Raw genomic sequence first — 19,736 nt, 5'->3', positions numbered from 1 at the left:
TACCTCTTAATTATGGGGAGCTGCACTCAATGCTAAGACTCCCCTCCCCTATTTTCTGATTGCTCGTACACCTTCAGGAGGTCATCACAGCATTAAGGTCTTTATCTTGGGTGGGGAACCTCTGGCCATATTTGGTCCAGCACAGGTCCCAATCTGGCTGGTGAGGCTGTTTCCCCCAAACTACACCCAGCTGCTCCATAGCTGACATCACATATGAGGAGTCAAGTGTAGGGCAGGTACAGGTGCAACTGGATTGGCTGCATGACAGACTTACTTGTGGGGCAGCCTGATCACACAGCCTATTGCTGCAGAAAGCAGTATTGAAGTCCCCACCCATCAGCTAAATGGGCGGTGAGGTCACGCCTGTTGTGATTGGCTATGTGCCCAAGTTGTGCTGATGGCCGGTGACTGCAGCCCTGCTTTCTGCAAAGGATCCGCTGCATGACTCAGTTTCCTGAAGGCATCTCTGTTGCATTGCTGATCTCTGCAGAAAGCGGCTGAGCCTCAGCCCTGTCCCTGATGTCTGGGAAGCGCTGAGCAGGACGCTTGAGCAGGTGAGCTGGACAGGCCACATGTCAATTGTCTGACATCACTGTGATGTCAGGTGGTTGTCAGGTAAGCTGTCCCATTGGGCGGAGGCAGATAAGGATCTGGTCCACCGGGCCAAAAAAGTTCCCCAATCCTTTTTGTTTTGTTTTGTTGAAACTGTTAGTGTTACTGCATGCATCAATTTCTTCACCTAGACTAAATGAACAGTCTTGATTTATCGCCATCACCACTTGCTTTACCATGCAGGAAGCAGGCACACGTTCCTTATCCACTCGATAAGTTTCATGTCAAAAAACACTTTAAATATAATATTTAATGTTATGCATAGCACTGAAAAGTAAAAAGATAGGTGTAGTGTCAAATATACCTGGGTGGTCCAGGAGAATATACGAGCGTGGGACTCTGATCTCTTCAGAGCCATGAAGTCATTGAGTGCCAGTATGGTGTAATCTGTGTCATCTTAGCTGCTATATCTCAGCCTAGCCTACCTCGCAGGGTCGTTTTCAGGGTCTACATCACCTTGGAGCAATTCCCCATCAATGAAACAAGGGGTGGGACTGAAGGGGAAAAGCTCTGTAATATAGTTGGTCCCGTTGATAGTATCCTTCCAGTTTGTGAGGCGGCAAGCAAGTCGCTTACGTGAGACAAGCCTGATGATTTGATAGGACTCGCTCATCATCACAAACGACACCTTACATTATTGGAACACGTGGGAAGTCCAGAACCATGCTTTGTGGGAGAAGTGCTGAGATTCTTATGCCAGCTGACCCAATCTGTTTAGGGCAGAGGTTGTGGCTACTAATATATTGAACTTCTCTCGGTGTCTTCTCTGTAGGGGGCACAGACGATGCCTGGGCAGATACGGAGGACATGTCAGAAGAGGACTCTGCTTTCAGGTCTGTTTGACCCAACCACCTCCTACAAATATGTCAGACAAAGCTCTGACTCCTTTTCCTACATTGATCTGCTTTACGCTGCCGTGGCAGGGAGAAAATGTAAGAGGGACCTTTTTCTGCCACCATGGAGCTGCAGTAACGGAAAAACCTGCACTTCCATAATTTCATCTCTCCCAAGGCAGGGAAGTACTTGGCTGTTGTGGGTCGCAAAGCAATGGTTGGTGTTCTGTGAGAACAGGCCAGTCCAGTGATGCTTTTTCTGGACTGCAGTAGAGTTCGTGGGGGGAGTAAGGATCGTATGGGAGGCGGACTACACACTTGCTGCCAATATTTCTTCTTGGGTTTGTTTGTTTTTTTAATTCCACGAACCTATAGCCTGCTGTACTATATTAAGGCGCTTGGAAGTGCTTCACAGTAGAATTTAAAACAAAACTGGAGAACAGCTCATAAAAAGCAGTCCTAAAATCTCAGCATATAGAAATATCAATAATAAAATACTTTGGCGAGATCAAAAGAACAGTTTGAAGCAAAACTTTAAAAGCCCATCGGCAGAATGGGCTCCATTGTTAATGCATAGCTTGCCGTTTTAAGATTATTCCTTCTGGTAATTTTAGGCCAATTAAAATCCTCTCTCAAGGACTTGCTTGTTTGCCACTCACAGGGCAGTGTTGGACGTGTGTGACTTCTAAATTTGATGGTTTAACTGGTTTGGCTTAGCTCCCCCCTCCTCCCGAACTTAATTCTGGAGGCCTTAATTCTGGAAGTTGTTGGGGATCTCTTTGGAATTCTCAGCAACCCCTGTAGAATCACCCCCAGAATATGGAGTGAGGTCAGGACACCTAAATCAATGTATGTCTTCATAGTAGATGAAGCAAGAAGCTCCAGAGATTTGGATAAAAAATGTAACCCGTTTTCCTAAAGAGGTTCTTCAGATGCTTTTACTACTGAGCTGGGGCACCAAGCTCTCCTGCAAAAGCCATGTTGAAAACAACGGGTCTTGCACAGGAGAATCGCTCGGCTTATCATGTCCTTGGTCTTGCCCATAGTAGAGCATTAGGACTGCTGTGTGAAGCGTTTTGTGTTGGCTTGTCGGACTTGCTTATGCCTCGATTGTGCTAATCTGAGCCTTCTGCATTTCCTCCTCCGGGCGGAAAACCTCATCCCCTTGTCCTGTATTTCAGAAATGCAGACTCGCAGCTGTTCGACAAGGTCCGAGGTCATGACATCAAGCTCTTGAGGTACCTGTCGGTTGCGTACATCTGTGACTTGATGGTGGAGAACAAGAAAGTGAAGTTTGGCTTGAAGTAAGTACGGGTGCCATTTGTGTGTTGTGTGTCCCAATTGGCCACCGGCAACTTTTGAGAAGCACTGCAGGTGACGGATGCTCCCGAGAGCAGGTGTAGGACAGCGGTCAGATTTAGATCAGGGATACTCCACAATGGGTCTCACTGTTGCCTAAAGCTTCCTGAGTAACTAACCTTGAGCAGGTCCCTATCACTCAGCCTCAGCTGCCTTCAAGGGGATATTGTGAGGATAAAAGGCAGGAGGGTGGAGTTGGGGAAGCTGTAGCACTCCAGATATTGAACTGCATCTCCCATCATCCCTGACTATTAGCCATGCTGGCTGGGGCTGATGGGACTTGGAGTTCAGTAACATATCAAGGTTTCCCCATCCCTGCTGCAGAGAAAAGGGTGGGATAAAAAAATATATTGAAATGAGTTTTAAAAAGTAAAGGAAGCCAAGTTATTGCTGCTATCTCGATATAGCAACCAGGTTTCATTTTCAGCAGACGTTCTTAGGGTCGTTCTCTCTCTTTTGGCTTCTCTTCTCCTTCCCTGCTGGAAAGAGCCCCCAAATGGAGGAATGTGCCGAGTGCCTCTCTGTGTTTTTGGCCTAGGTTTGTTTTTCCTCGAGCGTAGAGCATCCTGAAGTGTGGTTGCAGATAGTTGTTCTGCACATAATGCAAGGATAGAATGCTAGGTAGCAGCACTTCGGAATGCAAGTGGGTGAGGAAGTTCTTTTTTTTTAATGCTCATTGCATGTAGCAAAATAAGGAGAAGACTACACTGAACTTTTCTCTTATGAGTTTGCTCACTATGTGCAGGAATAATGTTTTATAGCGCGTTGATCAGCTCAAAGTCTCTGCCATGAAATGCTTGCTTAATTAGGCAGGGTGTTTTTGTTGTTGTTGTTGCAGGGAGCTTTTCCAGGTCTTGGCAGGATGCCTGCCACTTGGTAGCCATGAGCTTAAAAAACTTGGCTTGCTTCATAAATGAAATTGGTCTGTGGCGTTCTGCATTCAGCGTGATGCCATTTCTAATTCCCCACCCCAGACTCATCAAAATTAAAAACAAACAAGCTTCTGTTGGAGAGTAGGCGTGAAGGGTACTCCGGCCAGGTATTTCTTTGTAATCTTCAAGAAAAGGAAAAGAAAAAGAATGCCAGATGGGATAATTTAAGCACAAAGACTAGCTCATGCCTTAATTGGAAAGAGATCCTGAGTGTGCAGTTATTCTCTGTAAACTTTCGTTGGTGAAAAGCTGAGATTATTTGGGGTGGGGGTGGGGAGCAGCAGGGGAAACTGGGCTGACTTTGTTGAGGTTGGCCCACAATTGCCACGCCATGCCAGCCAGCTTCACACACGTGTAGTGCGTTTCTCTGTTTTCCTTCCCTAGCGTGACGTCTTCCGAGAAGGTGGATAAAGCACAGCGCTATGCAGACTTCACCCTCCTCTCCATCCCGTACCCAGGTAGGAAGGAAGCGTTCTGAGGGGCGAGCAGCCATTCCGCACAGCTGTCTAGTGCAGCCTTCCACAGCCTGGTTCCTTCCAGATGTTTCGGCCTACAACTCTCAACAGCCCCAGCCAGTGCAGTACAGTGGTACCTCGGGTTACAAACACCTCGGGTACCTTGGGTTAAGAACTTTACCTCAGGATGAGAACAGAAATTGCGCGCCAACAGGAGGCCCCATTAGCTAAAGTGGTACCTCAGGTTAAGAACAGTTTCAGGTTAAGAACGGACCTCTGGAACGAATTAAGTACGTAACCAGAGGTACTATGTCTAGCCCTGGGGCTGATGGGAGTTGTTGTTCAAAACACCCTGAGGACCATTAGGTTGGGGAAAGCTTTACTACTGGGAAGAGGGCAGAATGACTATGAGTGGTTTCTCCCACAGTAAAATAGGAGCACCTCCAAGAGACAAAACTCTTAAGGGGTGCGGAATAAAACCACTTCTTTCATTTACAAAATTGTTCCAGTTTCTTTAGCGCACCCAACGTATTTCAAGAATTGCACGGTCTCTTATCAGAGTCCCTGCTTGTCTCTGGATGGAGGAGTTCCTTTGTCTTTTGGGAGAAAACTCTGGAAATATAAGGCTCCTCGGTCAGAGTCTAGCAGTCTCTGCCCACGGCTTTTAGACCGGGTCTGTGTTGCCCTTCCATGCTCCCACTCCCACAACCCCCCACGGGAACATAGCCAGTAGCACATCAAAAGTGGATGTTGCTGCAAATGGATGTCGCGTGCCAGGATAATGGGTGGCTGCAGGAAGGATGCGTCCTTGAATTTGGCATCGCCGCTCACCCGCCATGCTGGAACTCGGATTTCCCCTCCCCTCCCTGCTATTTCCAAGGCTGGGATTCTGCTGCTAGGAAACAGCGAGGAAACTCACGGCAAGCAGGTGCTGACCTGGAAACTCTGCAAAGTCCTGAGATGCTGTGGGATGTTCCTCGAGAGGCATTACGTGGGGGAAATGAGCACATGCTTAGGTGCCCGACATCTTCTAATGGATGGGAGAGCCACACTGGGAGTGTTCCAATTAAGGTTGCATCAAGCCATGGGTGAATTGCCACTACCAGAACATGGCTCTGTAATTGCCAAGGTTGTTTTTTTTTTTTTTATTAAAGTTTTTGAAGGCTTTCAAACCAATCTAGGAAGTGCCTTTGTGTGTGTGTGTGTGTGTGTACATATTTATTTATATATACGAGAATCCATTTTGAATTCAAGCGGCATGATGCTCTAATCGCAACTTGTCCCAGTTTGGCATGACCACTATGCTTCATATAGCCTAGCTTAAGGTCGCATCTGCTCCAAACATTTAAAGCACTATTAAACCACTTTCAGCAGCCCTGGAGGATCTCGGGCACTGCAGTTTGTTCAAGACTGCCGGGATCTGTAACCCTGCAAAGTTAGCACCCTTAAGAACCTACAGTTTGTCGGGATCTCTGCTCGGCTAAGCTTATAAAGCTCATTTTCTTCCCCCGAGTCTTTCGGAATCGCCTCCCGACGTGTTTAACGACCTGAGCCTTTGATAAAGCTCCAAGGCACGTTCCATTCAGCAGAGTTTTCAGCACAGGAAAGAGACGGGAGGTTTGGGCTACATGGTTAAAGAGTTTTATTTCTTAACTATGCAGACAAAAAACACATCCTTTCTCTATGAAAGCAGAGAGCAACTGAACAAAGGAAACAGGAAACTAGTAACATCACATCCGTCTCTAGTCTCCTGTGAGACTTCCAATAGCCTGGACTGTCTCTGGAATGTAAACAGAGTCCTGTGACTCCAAGCAGCTGCTCAGTGGCAAAACAGAAACTAACACAGTTCCCAGGGTTATTTGGAGGAAGACATGACTGTTGGGAAATAATAATAAGTGGGAAAAAATTCTTTAAATGTATGGCCTGGATGGAGAGGAACTGCACTCTCATTCTGAGAGACTGTTTTAAAAATCAACCAGCCAGTGTGGTGTTGTGGTTAAGAACCCGCGTTCAGAGGCCCACTGGTCATGAAACTCACTGGGTGACCTACTGTTCAGCCTAAGCTACCTGAACCTACCTCACAGGATTGTTGTAGGAATTAAAGGGAGGGGAGAACCCTGTACACCACCTTCAGCTCCTTAGGAGAAAAAGGTGGGGCATAAGTCAAACAAACAAACAAATTTGTGTATCTTGGCCTCGGTCCTTTATACCTGAAGGAGCGTCTCCACCCCCATCATTCAGCCCGGACACTGGGATCCAGCATCGAGGGCCTTCTGGCGGTTCCGTCATTGCGAGAAGTGAGGTTACAGGGAACCAGACAGAGGGCCTTCTCGGTAGTGGCGCCCGCCCTGTGGAACGCCCTCCCTTCAGATGTGAAGGATGCTCTAATCTTTTTAAAAGACATCTGAAGGCAGCCCTGTTTAGGGAAGTTTTTAATATTTAATGCTGCATTGTTTTTAACACTTGATTGGAAGCCGCCCAGAGTGGCTGGGGAAACTCAGCCAGATGGGCGGGGTATAAATAATAAATTATTATTATTATTATTATTATTATTATTATTATTATTATTTATCATTATCTGAAGAAGTGTGCATGCACACGAAAGCTCACACCAATAAACTTAGTTGGTCTCTAAGGTGCTACTGGAAGGAATTTCTTAATTTATTACGATGATGATTATTCCTTCTTCCCAAAGGAACCCGGAGACATTTTCATATGGCTATGTACAAATAACCTCTGAGCATGCACATCGCTTTGCAGGCATGAATATTTCTATTGTGGAATAAAACTGTTAAGGAGCAAACGCTTTAAAACATGGTTCAAAGAACCAATGTGTCGCCAACTGTTTTCCCCGCCCTGTGGCCTCTTCTTCACTGCCAGCTATTCCAAGCAAGGGGATTTCAGGCTTCTCCCCTGCCAGCAAACACCATTTCAAGAACCTTTTCCAAACCAGCTTTGGGTGGGGGGAGAAGCGGGTAGCTGAGAGCCATGTGCTGATGCATGAAATGCACTCACAGGGGCAGAGTTTGAGAGCGCGGTCCCTTGGCTGGTTTCAGCTTCTGGCGACAAGCCTTGCCTGCTTCCTGGTGAGGGCTGCCAGTCCCTGCTTCCTTGCTTGCCACTGAACCTCCTGTGACCCCCTTGGTGCCAGGCTGGTGGTGGTGATGACAGTGGTTTGCAGCCTGGTTGCTGCAAGCCAGGCTGACTGCTTGTCTGACCTCTTGTGCCCCAGCAACCGGCTCTAGCCCTTAACACACTGTTTGTCCTGGACTCTTGATTCTGGAGGACAGACATGGAGTGTATCCTCCCTCTACCTCAGAAGCAGCTGAGTGGCAGGGTGGATAAAAATCAATGGTTTTTAAAAATAAAAAAAAATGGATTTTTAAAATTTAAATCAGATTTTTATTATTTAAATTGGGTTTTTAAAATAAAATGCTTCTGGAGGGAAAATCTTTTTAAAGATAGTTTTCTATTTAGGGTTACATTATAGTCCAAAGGCTATTTATCAGGAAATAAGGATTTGTTTTAAGTTTTTCATGTGTGCTAAAACTGAGTCTGTTGTGTGTTTTTTTTTAAAAAACGTTTAACAACGCCAGTTAGCAAACATGGATACATATGCTATGATGTTATTGCTTTAGTTAAATAAATTGTTATTAAGAAAATGATTGTTTTTCTCCTTTCAATAAAGTACAGCAGAAAAGTTGTCCAAATATAAACAGTTAACTTATTAAACCTCACAATCATTTCATCATTATCTGTCTGTGTGTTTTAAATTGTATAACCAAATCAGTAATTTTTGATATAACTGTAAAAACTACACTACTCTGAAAATTTATTATTCCAAAAATGAAACCTTCATCTGGTTGTAAATATTAAGATTATACTAGCAGGAATTAGTCTTTCTGTAAAAAAAATGATTTACATCAAGTCTTACTGACTAGTGATTTAAGTCGGGATTTAAATCGATTTGATTTAAATCCACCCTGCTGAGTGGGAAGTCAAGTCTGGATACTACCCTGTGCATGTTCATTCACGGATTCCCTCTCACCCTCTCGTTCTTCTCTTCACGCAGGCTGTGAATTTTTCAAGGAGTACAAAGAGCGGGGCTACCGGGCAGAAGGGCTTGTTTTTAACTGGAAGCAGGTACGGGGGCAGGCTATGAAGCAGAGTTGCCGCGAAGCTGTTCCAAGATAAACTTTTTTGTTTTTGCCGATGGCACAAGCTGTTTGTGAACCAACTCTGGGAGCAGAGACCTGGCGTTTGTTTCTCCGTAGTCACCGGAATCTCTTCATGGGCTTAATTTTGCGCCAGAGTCCAGCCCAGACATCTGTTCCCAGTGCTAGGACTCAACCCTGGAATGTGAAATAAGTGGGGTTTACGGCCAGCCAGCTGCGTCCTTTCCCAGGCTCCTCTCTTTTTTCTGCCTGTGCTTTTCCACTTCTGAGGGCCCCAAATACTTGGTTTCTCTGGCCACTAAGCAGTGGGTTCTTTTGGGGTCTTCTTTTTGGGAGTGGGGCTCAGTTTTTTGCACACATATGCAATGCCCAGGGTCCCCCAGCAAGGCCTCTTGCGTGTTGATAGTTATGCTTTGGCATAGCTATCAACACACAACTATTACAACTATTAAGGATTGTAACTTGGCGAAGGAGTTTCCCATTAGTATGTACAAGTAGGGGTCACTGCAACATTGACTTGTTTCTCTTCAGGTTTCCATCTTCCCTATTCCATCCCTTTTTCCCCATGGTCCTCTGCTCAACAAGCAGATAATTCAACAGATCACCGTATTTTTCGCTCTATAGGACGCATCCGACCATAGGACGCACCTAGTTTTAGAGCGGGAGAACGAGGGAAAAAAGTCTCTCCCTCTCTGCGCAGCGCCCCTTCAGCGAAGTGGCAGGAAAAATGGAGCCCCTTCCATTTCTCCTCCCGCTTCGCTGAAGGGGCGCTGCGCAGAGAGGGAAAGCTGCGCAGTGCCTCTCCGGCGAAGCGAAGCCCGGAGAGCAAGAGGGATTGGTGTGCACCGATCCCTCTTGCTCTTCAGGCGTCAACAGCTATCCCTGAAGCCAGGAGAGTCTTCAGGCGGCTATCCCTGAAGCCTGGAGAGCGAGAGGGGTCAGTGCACACCTACCCCCCTCTCTCTCCAGGCTTCAGTGAAAGCAACGCAAAGCCTCCAGATCGCGGCGGGAGCGCTCCCGCTGCGTTTCGGAGACTTCGCGTTGCTTTCACTGAAGCTTATGGAGCCTGCATTCGCTCCATAAGACGCACACACATTTCCCCTTAATTTTTGGAGGGGAAAAAGTGCATCTTATAGAGCGAAAAATACGGTAGTCAGCATTCTGTGCCTGTTGAACATGCTCAGTGGGCTATTTTGTGCCCCTGTTCCTTAAAAATAAAATGGTGAGGGGTAGTCCATTGTGAAGCTATCCAAGACAGAAAGATGGTTCATTTGACCCTTTGCATATGTCTGTGTTTCTGTGTCCTCCTGTTACCTATTCCAGTGTGTTCTCCCCCTTCTAGTTATCACCTCCCACCTCAACATTCCACGCTACTTGAGCTATTAAGGGATTATTGAGGGTTTTAGGATTTTCCTTGCTGATTTTGTGCGTCTGTTTTGGCTACACAAACCTGAGAAGGCTCAAATTGGAGTACAGGTTTCCTCTGAGCAATTAAAAGGATTCATTTCATTCACCAGGGAATGGGCGGAAGGAGCTGTCGGGTCAGAGGGCAGTGTTCCGGGGCAGATGAACCTTGGTGCTATTTTCCTGAAAGTCAGAGAGTGTCTGTTTAGGTGTTGGCCGGTCTTGGCAGCACCGTCGCAGACAGCCCCACCTTCGCATTTGCAGCCACAAGAGGGCCTAGAATCTGCAGCAGTTTTGGGATTTGCTGCTTCTGTCCTTCCCCTTCCCCACTGCTGCTCAGGCGGTCCTCTCTGAGAAAGCCTTTTGAAAGCATTCAGCCGAGAGGCTTGTTCTTCCCATAGAAAAGAACACCACAGTAACGCGCTTCGCAACGGGGAGACGTAACGCAGGTGAAATACGGTTGCTGTGAAATCTAGCAGGAGTGCAATGCCACACTCCATGGTGTCTTCCTCAGCACTTATGAACCGCCGTAAATCAGGATTCGGAGCTCAGGAAGAAGGCTTTGAAAGCCACTTAATTGTGGAGAAACGGGGCCATTCATTTAGGCAGGGATTGCCAGCTTCTGTATTTTGCTACACAAACTGGCTTTTTCAAAGATGTGTGGAGCTGAGAGGGACCTTGGGAGTCGTCTCATTCATATATGGGTGTGTGGATGTATACACACACACACACACACACACACACACACACACACCGTATTTTTCGCTCTATAAGACGCACCAGACCACAAGACGCACCTAGTTTTTGGAGGAGGAAAACAAGAAAAAAAATATTCTGAATCTCAGAAGCCAGAACAGCAAGAGGGATCGCTGCGCAGTGAAAGCAGCAATCCCTCTTGCTGTTCTGGCTTCTGGGATAGCTGCGCAGCCTGCATTCGCTCCATAAGACGCACACACATTTCCCCTTACTTTTTAGGAGGGAAAATGTGAGTCTTATAAAGCAAAAATATGGTGTGTGTGTGTGTGGAGAGAGAGAGAGAGAGAGAGAGAGAGAGAGAGAGAGAGAGAGAGAGAGAGAAAGACAGTCTGTTGAAGGAAAAGCTAGACACTTCCTAAGCCAGCCTCTGTTCCACTTTTACCAGGGGGAAGCTTCTAGCGCTTAGCCGAAATCTCCTTCCCTGCAGACTCCACCCATTTGTTCTAGCCCTGCTCTCTGGAGCAACGGGAAAACAAATTTGCACCATCTTCTGGGGACTGAGCATGCTCAGTGGACACAGAACGCTGAGTGGGGCAGAGACCCAGAAAAAGACAGAATGAAATAGAAAAGATGGAAGCCTGAAGCCAGCCCTTCGGATATTTGAAGACGAACATGTCTCCCCTTAATCTTTGCTCCTCCAGGCTAAACATACCCAGATCTTTCAAATGCTTCTTATAAGACCTTGTTTCTAGACATCTTGGTCTCCCTTCTCGGGGCATGCTTCAGTTTGTCAGTGTCTTCTTAAAATGTGCCCAGAACAGTATAGATTACTGCCGATGATGAGCCAGAATAGTGCAGTACAGAGCAGAACTCCTGCTTCTGATGATCAGAGCACTATATGTCTATTAATCCACAAGTAGTGCAGGCGCCATAATAAAGCCTGTGTCATCTAGTCATTGGGGCTTCTCGGGAATGAAACACATGTTGTTAGGCTTGTACACTTAAAAATGTACACTTAAAAATGTTTCCTGCATGTAAACAAACGAGGGACATGAAGGCTATGTTAACGTGTGGAATATTTTTTTAAATCTGAAAACACTGCCTTCATATATGTGGAACCGAGTTGAACGTTTGACCCTACCTCATTTTAAATTTGGTAGGACTGTCAAAGCGGGATGGGGCGGGGGGGCAACTGGCCGTTCCCAGTTTAGGCGATGAGAAAATTCAGTGCCTGGAAAAGTCGTTGAGATGCATAGAGCAGTGTTTCCCAACCTTGTGCCTCCAGCTGTTTTTGGACTACAGTTCCCATCATCCCTTGCCACTGGTCTTGCTAGTCAGGGATGATGGGAGTTGTAGTTCAAAAACAGCTGGAGGCACAAGGTTGGGAAACACTGGCATAGAGATGTCATTGGGGGAAATGGCTTACAATGACAACTGGCGTGAGACAGCCAGCATAGTGTATTGACTGTAACGTCATACTAGGACTGGGAAGACCTGAGTTCAAATCCTACCCAGGTATGAATCTTCAGGAGGTACCTGGAGCCACCCACTGCCTCTCAACCTCACCTTATCTTAAGAGGGTTTTTCTGAAGATAAAATGGGAAGTCCCGTTTGTATCAGGCAAGAGATATAAATGAAATAAGTAAATAATACACCAGGATACAACTAAGGCTGCAAGTAGCCTTGGGAGCAAACTCCCCCTGAATTCATAGGGACCTAATCATGAGCAAATCTGCATGGGCTTGGGCTGAAAGTCTTGGACCCAAAGCTAAGCTTTAGATGAGAGGAATGGAGGAGTAAAATACACAGACCTGTTTGTAGTACAGGATTTCTAGTACAGTGCTACCTCAGGTTACATACGCTTCAGGTTGCATACGCTTCAGGTTGCAGACTCCGCTAACCCAGAAATAGTGCTTCAGGTTAAGAACTTTGCTTCAGGATGAGAACAGAAATCGGGCTCCGGTGGCACAGTAGCAGCGGGAGGCCCCATTAGCGAAAGTGGTGCTTCAAGTTAAGAACAGTTTCTGGTTAAGTACGGACCTCTGGAATGAATTAAGTACTTAACCTGAGGTACCACTGCACTTCCTTCATCACATCATCCTACCCCTGATGAACCTTCTGCCTCTTTTTTTGCAGGATTATGTTGATGCTCCTCTCAGCATCCCAGTCTCTCTCACCGAGCGGTTGAACATTGACTGGAGCGAGTATCAGGTAAGATGGCAGGTCGCAAGGACCAAGTTTCCCTCTGACCCCTGGATGGTAGACGGGGCCTTACACCGTAACCAGTGTTTCTCAAACTTGGACCCCCAGCTGTGTTGGACTACAGCTCCCATCATCCCTGACCACTGGTCCTGCTAGCTAGGGATGATTGGATTTGTAGTCCAGCAACAGCTGGGGACCCAAGTTTGAGGAATACTACCATAAACTCATGAGGATGTTTGGTACGGCTAATGTTCTACATTTGTGTTGATGTGATTCTCTCTCCTGTTTACTGAAAGCTGCTTAATTCAGTTTATTTCTAGTATTTTATACAAAGTTGTACGGATTCTTTTTTTTTGCTACTGGTGTTAACGATGAACACTAGTAACGTCTTTGAATTGCAATTGTCGTTCATGTGATACGTTGAGAACCATGTTGGGCACAATTTTGTGGGAAGGTTCTACAGAGATCAACAAAGAAATGATGCTCCAGTAATTGTTCCACATAAGAGTTTCCAGAGCCGATCTGTGGACTCCTGGGGGGGGAAGTTGGTGACGGTGGTAAACAGTATGCACATTTAAAAAGTGCTTTTATGGTCTGTATCTGAGTTGAGCCCCCCGCCCCCGCCCCCAATAATCTTATGAGCCTACCATCAGAATTTCACCTTACCCACTTTTTCTCTCTGGAGCTGAGAGCAGTTTAATTCTTGGTTCTCGGGCAGCCTCCCCCCCAGGTAGCTAGCCCTGCTTGGCTTCCTTCAGTTGCAAAATTTCATTGTGTCCTTTCTAGCCATTTTCTGAGCCAATTGGGGTAGGAACAGCAGTGAGTCCACTTAAGAAGGAGCCCTGCTGGACCAGAGAGAGGCTACTTCCAGTGTAGCACTCTGTTTGCAATAGTGACCCGCCAGAAAACTACACACAAGGCACAAAGGGAATAGCTCTTCTCTTGGCATGTCCCAAGCCCATGTTATTCAGAGGTACGCAAGTGTACTCTTTTAAGCCAGGACGAACATTTCCGAGGTAAATTTGCAGCCTACATTTCTGACAAGCAGTTTATATCCAAAATGCTTACAGTACGTCTTAAAAATGTATGAATGGCATGTAGTAATAATAATATAGCTGTCAACTTTTCCCTTTTCTTGCGAGGAATCCTATTCTTTTTTCTTTTTCCTTTCTCCTCCTGTGATGAGGCTGCATTTTAACATTTTAATGTTTCACTATTTTAATTGTTGTATTTTAATCTTGTTTTTAAGTTATATTCATTCAACTTGTTTTTATTATTGCTTGTTAGCCGCCCTGTGCCCAGCCTTGGCTGTGGAGGGCGGGGTATAAATAAAAATTATTATTATTATTATTCAGAATAAGGGAATTTCCCTTTAAAAGGGGGAAAAGTTGACAGCTAATAATAATAATAATAATAATAATAATAATAGTGTTAAAACAATTTATATGTTACCTTTAATTCTGAGAAGAAAGACCAAGGCACTTCTCAAACAAACAAAAGCCGACAGCAGAAAAACCGGTACAAAACGGGACTCTAAATCAGGAATATATAAATAACGCCATTAAAAAGTTTCAAGTGCCTCGAAACACAAAGCGGTGCCTCTGTAATTGCAAAACACGGCGAAAACATGCTCACAATGGAAGGGCATGTTATCAAAGAGCAGCAATCCGTTAAAAGCCTGCATAAATAAGTGGTTTTTTCAATTCCCTTGTGTGGATTAAGCTGAAGCCATTCCACATATGTATATAACGGGTGTGTAGGTCAGAGGGGGAGGCGCACTTGAGAAGCTTTCTTAGATGCGGCCTGAAACTTGGGTTTGTGTGGAGAGGAAACGGTTTTGCTCCACCTAAAGAGATGGAGATCTGGCACGACCCCACAATTTGCTTGCTTATCATCTGGACAGCGTTGGGAGAATGCCTTCCAGAGTACGCCTGTGCTTGTGAGTAGTTTGTTAGACGATAGAGCAGGGTGGTCTGGGCCTCGGGTTGCATGTGAACCGCCATGCCCGTTTTGGCAGCCCTCGGCAACATTCAAGAAAAAATAGATCTTAAAGCCTTAAAAAGATATTTTTGTGTGTCAGGTGTGGTTAACGAAAGTGCATACGCCCGTGTATTAGCTTTGTTTTATGATTAAATCTATTATTTGTGTATTTAATATTATATTTAAATAAATTAATTGTGCTTATTAAATGTTATTAAACATATTGTGAACACTTTAATTTACGATATGGGAATTGAGTTAAGTGTGTGGCGGCTTCTGTGTCGAAGTACAGTGGTACCTCGGGTTACATATGCTTCGGGTTACATACGCTTCAGGTTACAGACTCCGCAAACCCAGAAATAGTACCTCGGGTTAAGAACTTTGCTTCAGGATGAGAACAGAAATCGTGCTCCGGCGGCACAGCGGCAGCGGGAGGCCCCATTAGCTAAAGTGGTGCTGCAGGTTAAGAACAGTTTCAGGTTAAGAATGGACCTCCGGAACGAATTAAGTACTTAACCCGAGGTACCACTGTATAGTACTCTTGTGGCCCACTTGGTGTGAAAGGTTGGACCGCTCTGTTATAGAGCAATAAATGTGCCTGAATAGTGATTCCATCCTGCACTGCCTTCTGGGAAACAGGCTTGAAAAAACTTTTGGGAGGATCCTGTCTGTCTGTCTGTCTGTCTGTCTGTCTGTCTGTCTGTCTCTCACAAACACAATTTCCGCATGTGTTGTTCTGAAACAGGCTTGAAGTACCAGGGCATTTTTGTTGCTGGCTTACACCCTTTTGCCTGTCTTCGAATATCTCATTCTACATTCCCTCCCATGCCTAAACCAAGTACAGTGGTACGTCGGGTTACATACTCTTCAGGTTACATACACTTACAGAACTCTTACAAAGTTCTTACAGACTCTGCTAACCCAGAAATATTACCTCAGGTTAAGAACTTTGCTTCAGGATGAGAACAGAAATTGTGCTCCGGCGGTGCAGTGACAGTGGGAGGCCCCCTTAAGCTAAAGTAGTGCTTCAGGTTCAGAACAGTTTCAGGTTAAGAACGGACCTCCGGAATGAATTAAGTACTTAACCCGAGGTACCACTGTATTTCTCACTAGCCCTTCCCCCCCCCCTTTCCCTTTGACACACAGAGCATTTAAAGTTGGAATCAAGGTTCCCTTTATTTATTTCCTAGTCCTTTCTTTTGAAGCAGGACTTCCCTGCTTAGCCTTAAAGAGTTTTCAAGATAAGTGCTTCCGCCCAAAGACAACGTGCTAAAGCAGGTGTGAGCACCGCCATTTCCCAGAACAGGAACAGCATGCGTCTTCTATGAAGAATAATAATAATAATAATAATAATAATAATAATAATAATAATAATATATTTATTGTCATTGCCCCCTCTCGGGGACAACGAAATTACTTATTATTAAGCGAAATTACTTATTATGAAGCGAAACAAGGGAGGGCCTGGAACTGACTAGTTCGCCACAAGACTAGGTGGACTGTGTCCCTCACCTCTTGTAGGCGACTTCCTTAAAAATAACATTCGCTGTAACATTCAACACATGCAGGGTAGTGTCTCCGCACTGTGCTGAAAATCTGCTGACAACAAAGCAATGGCCTGTAGCGTTCTGCTGCTGCCCTGCAATTTCACCTCAATTCTGCCAAGCGTGGCTTGCCGTTAATTGCATTTTTGAGCACATCCTCGCCGGAGAGAGCTTCGCAGCGGAATGTCAGTCATTTTCTTTTGATTCCTCGGCAGCCAGTTGGCGCTCGCAACTTGGTGCGTGAGAGGAGATAACCCTCCTGTTCCTGTGGCAGGTTTGGCCTTCAGTCCCCACCCACCAGCCTAAAATACTCTGGATTGGCAGCTGCAGGTTGTTAAAAACAAAATGAAACCCTGCTATGCAGAACGTGAATTTGTTTAGAGCTGAATTGAGGAGAAGATGAGAATTTGTGGGAAATGAATAATAATAATAATAATAATAATTTTTTTTTATTTATACCCCGCCCTCCCCAGCCAAGGCCGGGCTCAGAGTGGCTTACAAGCAATAATAAAAACAAGATGAATGATTGCAACTTAAAAACAAAAATAAAATACAACATTAAAATAATGGAACATTAAAATATTAAAATGTAGCCTCATCGCAGGAGGAGAAGGAAAAGAAAGGGGGAAAAAGAGAGGGAGGGAATCAAATTGGCTCCAAGCCAAAGGCCAGGCGAAACAACTCTGTCTTACAGGCCCTGCGGAAAGAAATCGGATCCTGCAGGGCCCTGGTCTCATGAGGCAGAGCGTTCCACCAGGCCGGAGCCAGAGTTGAAAAGGCCCTGGCTCTGGTTGAAGCCAATCTAACTTCCTTAGGGCCTGGGACCACTAGGGTGTTGTTATTTAGGGACCTTGAGGCTCTCCGTGGGGCATATCAGGAGAGGCGGTCCCATAGGTACGAGGGTCCTAGGCCGTGAAGGGCTTTAAAGGTCAAAAGCAGCACCTTAAATCTGACCCTGTACTGCACCGGGAGCCAGTGCAGCTTGAAAAGCACTGGGTGAATATGCTCCCATGGCAGAGACCCCGTGAGGAGCCTCGCTGCAGCATTCTGTACCCGCTGGAGTTTCTGGGACAGCTTCAAGGGCAGCCCCACATAGAGCGAATTACAGTAGTCAAGCCTGGAGATGGCCAAGTATATAGATGGCAAGTCATATGTCTTATGTGGCGCTCTAGGGTGACTGCTGGGAAATCATTTGTCATAGGCCTCATTTTTCTAAAGCACTGATCAGTGCTTTGCAGCTTCCACCATTCAAATTCCCCACAGCACCCCTAAAATAGCATTACTCTGGGGGAATTGTGGGAAACTTCTCCCCCTATTTTTTTTGCCAAAGTGATAATCATAAATAAATAAGAATAAAAATGTGCACCCCACCACCGAGACCATTCCATTGTAACTACCCAACCTCCCAAAATTTCAATACCTCTTGCGATGGTTTGACCCCTTTCCGTTTTAACAGTACGGATTCTGCATACGCCTTCCTAATAATAATAATAATAATAATTTATTATTTATACCCCGCCCATCTGGCTGAGTTTCCCCAGCCACTCTGGGCAGCTTCCAATCAAGTGTTAAAAACAATACAGCATTAAATATTAAAAATTTCCCTAAACAGGGCTGCCTTCAGATGTCTTTTAAAAAGAAGATAGCTGCTTATTTCCTTCACATCTGAAGGGAGGGTCTTCCACAGGGTGGGCGCCACTACCGAGAAGGCCCTCTGTCTGGTTCCCTGTAACCTCACTTCTCGCAATGAGGGAACCGCCAGAAGGCCCTCGATGCTGGATCCCAGTGTCCGGGCTGAATGATGGGGGTGGAGATGCTCCTTCAGGTATACAGGTATATCTCCTCAAAATCATTTCTCCTGCGTATTCCCTGTCTTACCTTAATGGCACATGTTAATTTATCATTAAAGGCTGGAATTGTGGGAAACTTAAATGGCAGACGTTGCCCGAGTCTGATCAGAGTGCTACAGCTGCCAATTGCCAGTGCCTGTATTATTACTGTTACTATTTATTAAGATTTATAATGCCGCCTTTCATCACAAGATCTCAGGGCAGTTCTCAATTAAGCCCAAGGAAGCCTATTAGTGTAAGAGGCACTTTTGCTTAAAGGCTTGGTCAAACCAGAAGCAATAGCACAACGGGGGCCTATATTAGTGGGGCAAGGAAGCAGGCTGTAAGGAGATTTCTGCCATAGGTACCTGGTTGGAGCAAATGTGCTGCCCCCATTCCACTGCCCTTTCTGCCGTCGCCATGAGCGCTGTTGTTAACATTCATTTAATTTATAAACTGCTTCCCAAAGTGATTTGCAATAGAACAGAAGCCTGTATAAGTAAGTTTCTTATAGAAAAACAGTTAATAGCAACAGCACATACATAAAATCAATTCAGGTGCAGTATAGAGACCAAGTGAGATAAAAGATCTCCATTTAGAAGGCTACAATCGTACCTTGGTTACCGAACGCCTTGCGAGACAAACGTTCCGGCTCCCAAACGCCGCAAACCTGGAAGTGAGTGTTGTGGTTTTTGAACGTTTTTCAGAAGCCGAACGTCTGGTGCGGCTTCCACAGCTTCCGATTTAGTGCAGGAAGCTCCTGCAGCCAATCAGAAGCCGCGCCTTGGTTGCCGAACGTTTTCGGAAGTCAAATGGACTTCCGGATCAGATTCCATCCGACAACCAAGGTACGGCTGTATTTGAAAAAGGAGGAATGTCTTTAGCAGGCGCTGAAAAGGCAGCACAAAAGGTGCCAATCTTACTATTTGTTGGGAGTGGGGGAGTTTCAAAGGGTATCTGCCACTATGATTGGTTGGGTATATAAAAGCCAAAAATACCTTTTGAGTCTCATCATCGTACGTAACACCACACTCAAGGCAGCTTTCAACATGATTGCATCATTGCCAGCAACAAAAATAAGGGACCCTATTGAGTCCAGTCACGGATGACTCTGGGGTTGCAGCACTCATCTTGCTTTACTGGCCGAGGGAGCCGACATTTGTCCGCAGACAGTTTTTCTGGGTCATGTGGCCAGCATGACTAAGCCACTTCTGGTGATACCAGAACAGCGCACAGAAATGCCGTTTACCTTCCCGCCGGAGCGGTACCTATTTATCTACTTGCACTTTGACGTTCTTTCAAACTGCTAGGTTGGCAGGAGCAGGGACCGAGCAACAGGAGTTCACCCTGTCGCGGAGATTCGAATCGCCGACCTTCTGATCGGCAAGCCCTAGGCTCTGTGGTTTAGACCACAGCGCCACCTGCGTCCCTTACAACAAAAGTAGTCCTAGGCAATAAGAAAAACACATCAAAAGCTATACTGTACCACCAAATTGTACAGTTTCCACATAAGTCATAATAAGATCTAGGTAAAATGAATTAACACCAATAGCAGCAGCAACAACAGCAACAAAAACCCAACGGAAACTCCTAAACAATACCCTAGCCCAAGAAATCTTTTCAGCGGGCTCAGCTTTTGTAGCTGGAGTCTGTCCAGGGCTCCAGGTGGGGGGGGGGGGGAAAGGCTAACCTGGTCCCAAGCCACATAAGGCTTT

At 45.7% G+C, this 19,736-nt stretch overlaps 1 protein-coding gene across 3 annotated transcripts in view; it reads left to right on the top strand.

Annotated features, from left to right (window-relative positions):
- The window catches only part of MTMR14 (myotubularin related protein 14), an 84,534-nt gene that overhangs the window by 15,862 nt on the left and 48,936 nt on the right, over positions 1–19,736 (top strand). For all 3 annotated transcript variants that reach the window (XM_081901975.1, XM_081901974.1, XM_081901976.1), the window contains exons 5-9: positions 1,385–1,445; positions 2,627–2,749; positions 4,121–4,194; positions 8,264–8,334; positions 12,603–12,677. In XM_081901975.1, coding sequence (XP_081758101.1) covers positions 1,385–1,445; positions 2,627–2,749; positions 4,121–4,194; positions 8,264–8,334; positions 12,603–12,677 — 404 coding nt within the window. The remainder of the gene's footprint in view (positions 1–1,384; positions 1,446–2,626; positions 2,750–4,120; positions 4,195–8,263; positions 8,335–12,602; positions 12,678–19,736) is intronic.

The sequence above is a fragment of the Podarcis melisellensis genome (assembly GCF_964234715.1).
Source record: "Podarcis melisellensis genome assembly, chromosome: 2".
Taxonomy (NCBI): Eukaryota; Metazoa; Chordata; class Lepidosauria; order Squamata; family Lacertidae; genus Podarcis; species Podarcis melisellensis.
The sequence above is the reverse complement of the archived record's forward strand: the minus strand, read 5'-3'. Positions and strand labels throughout refer to the sequence as shown.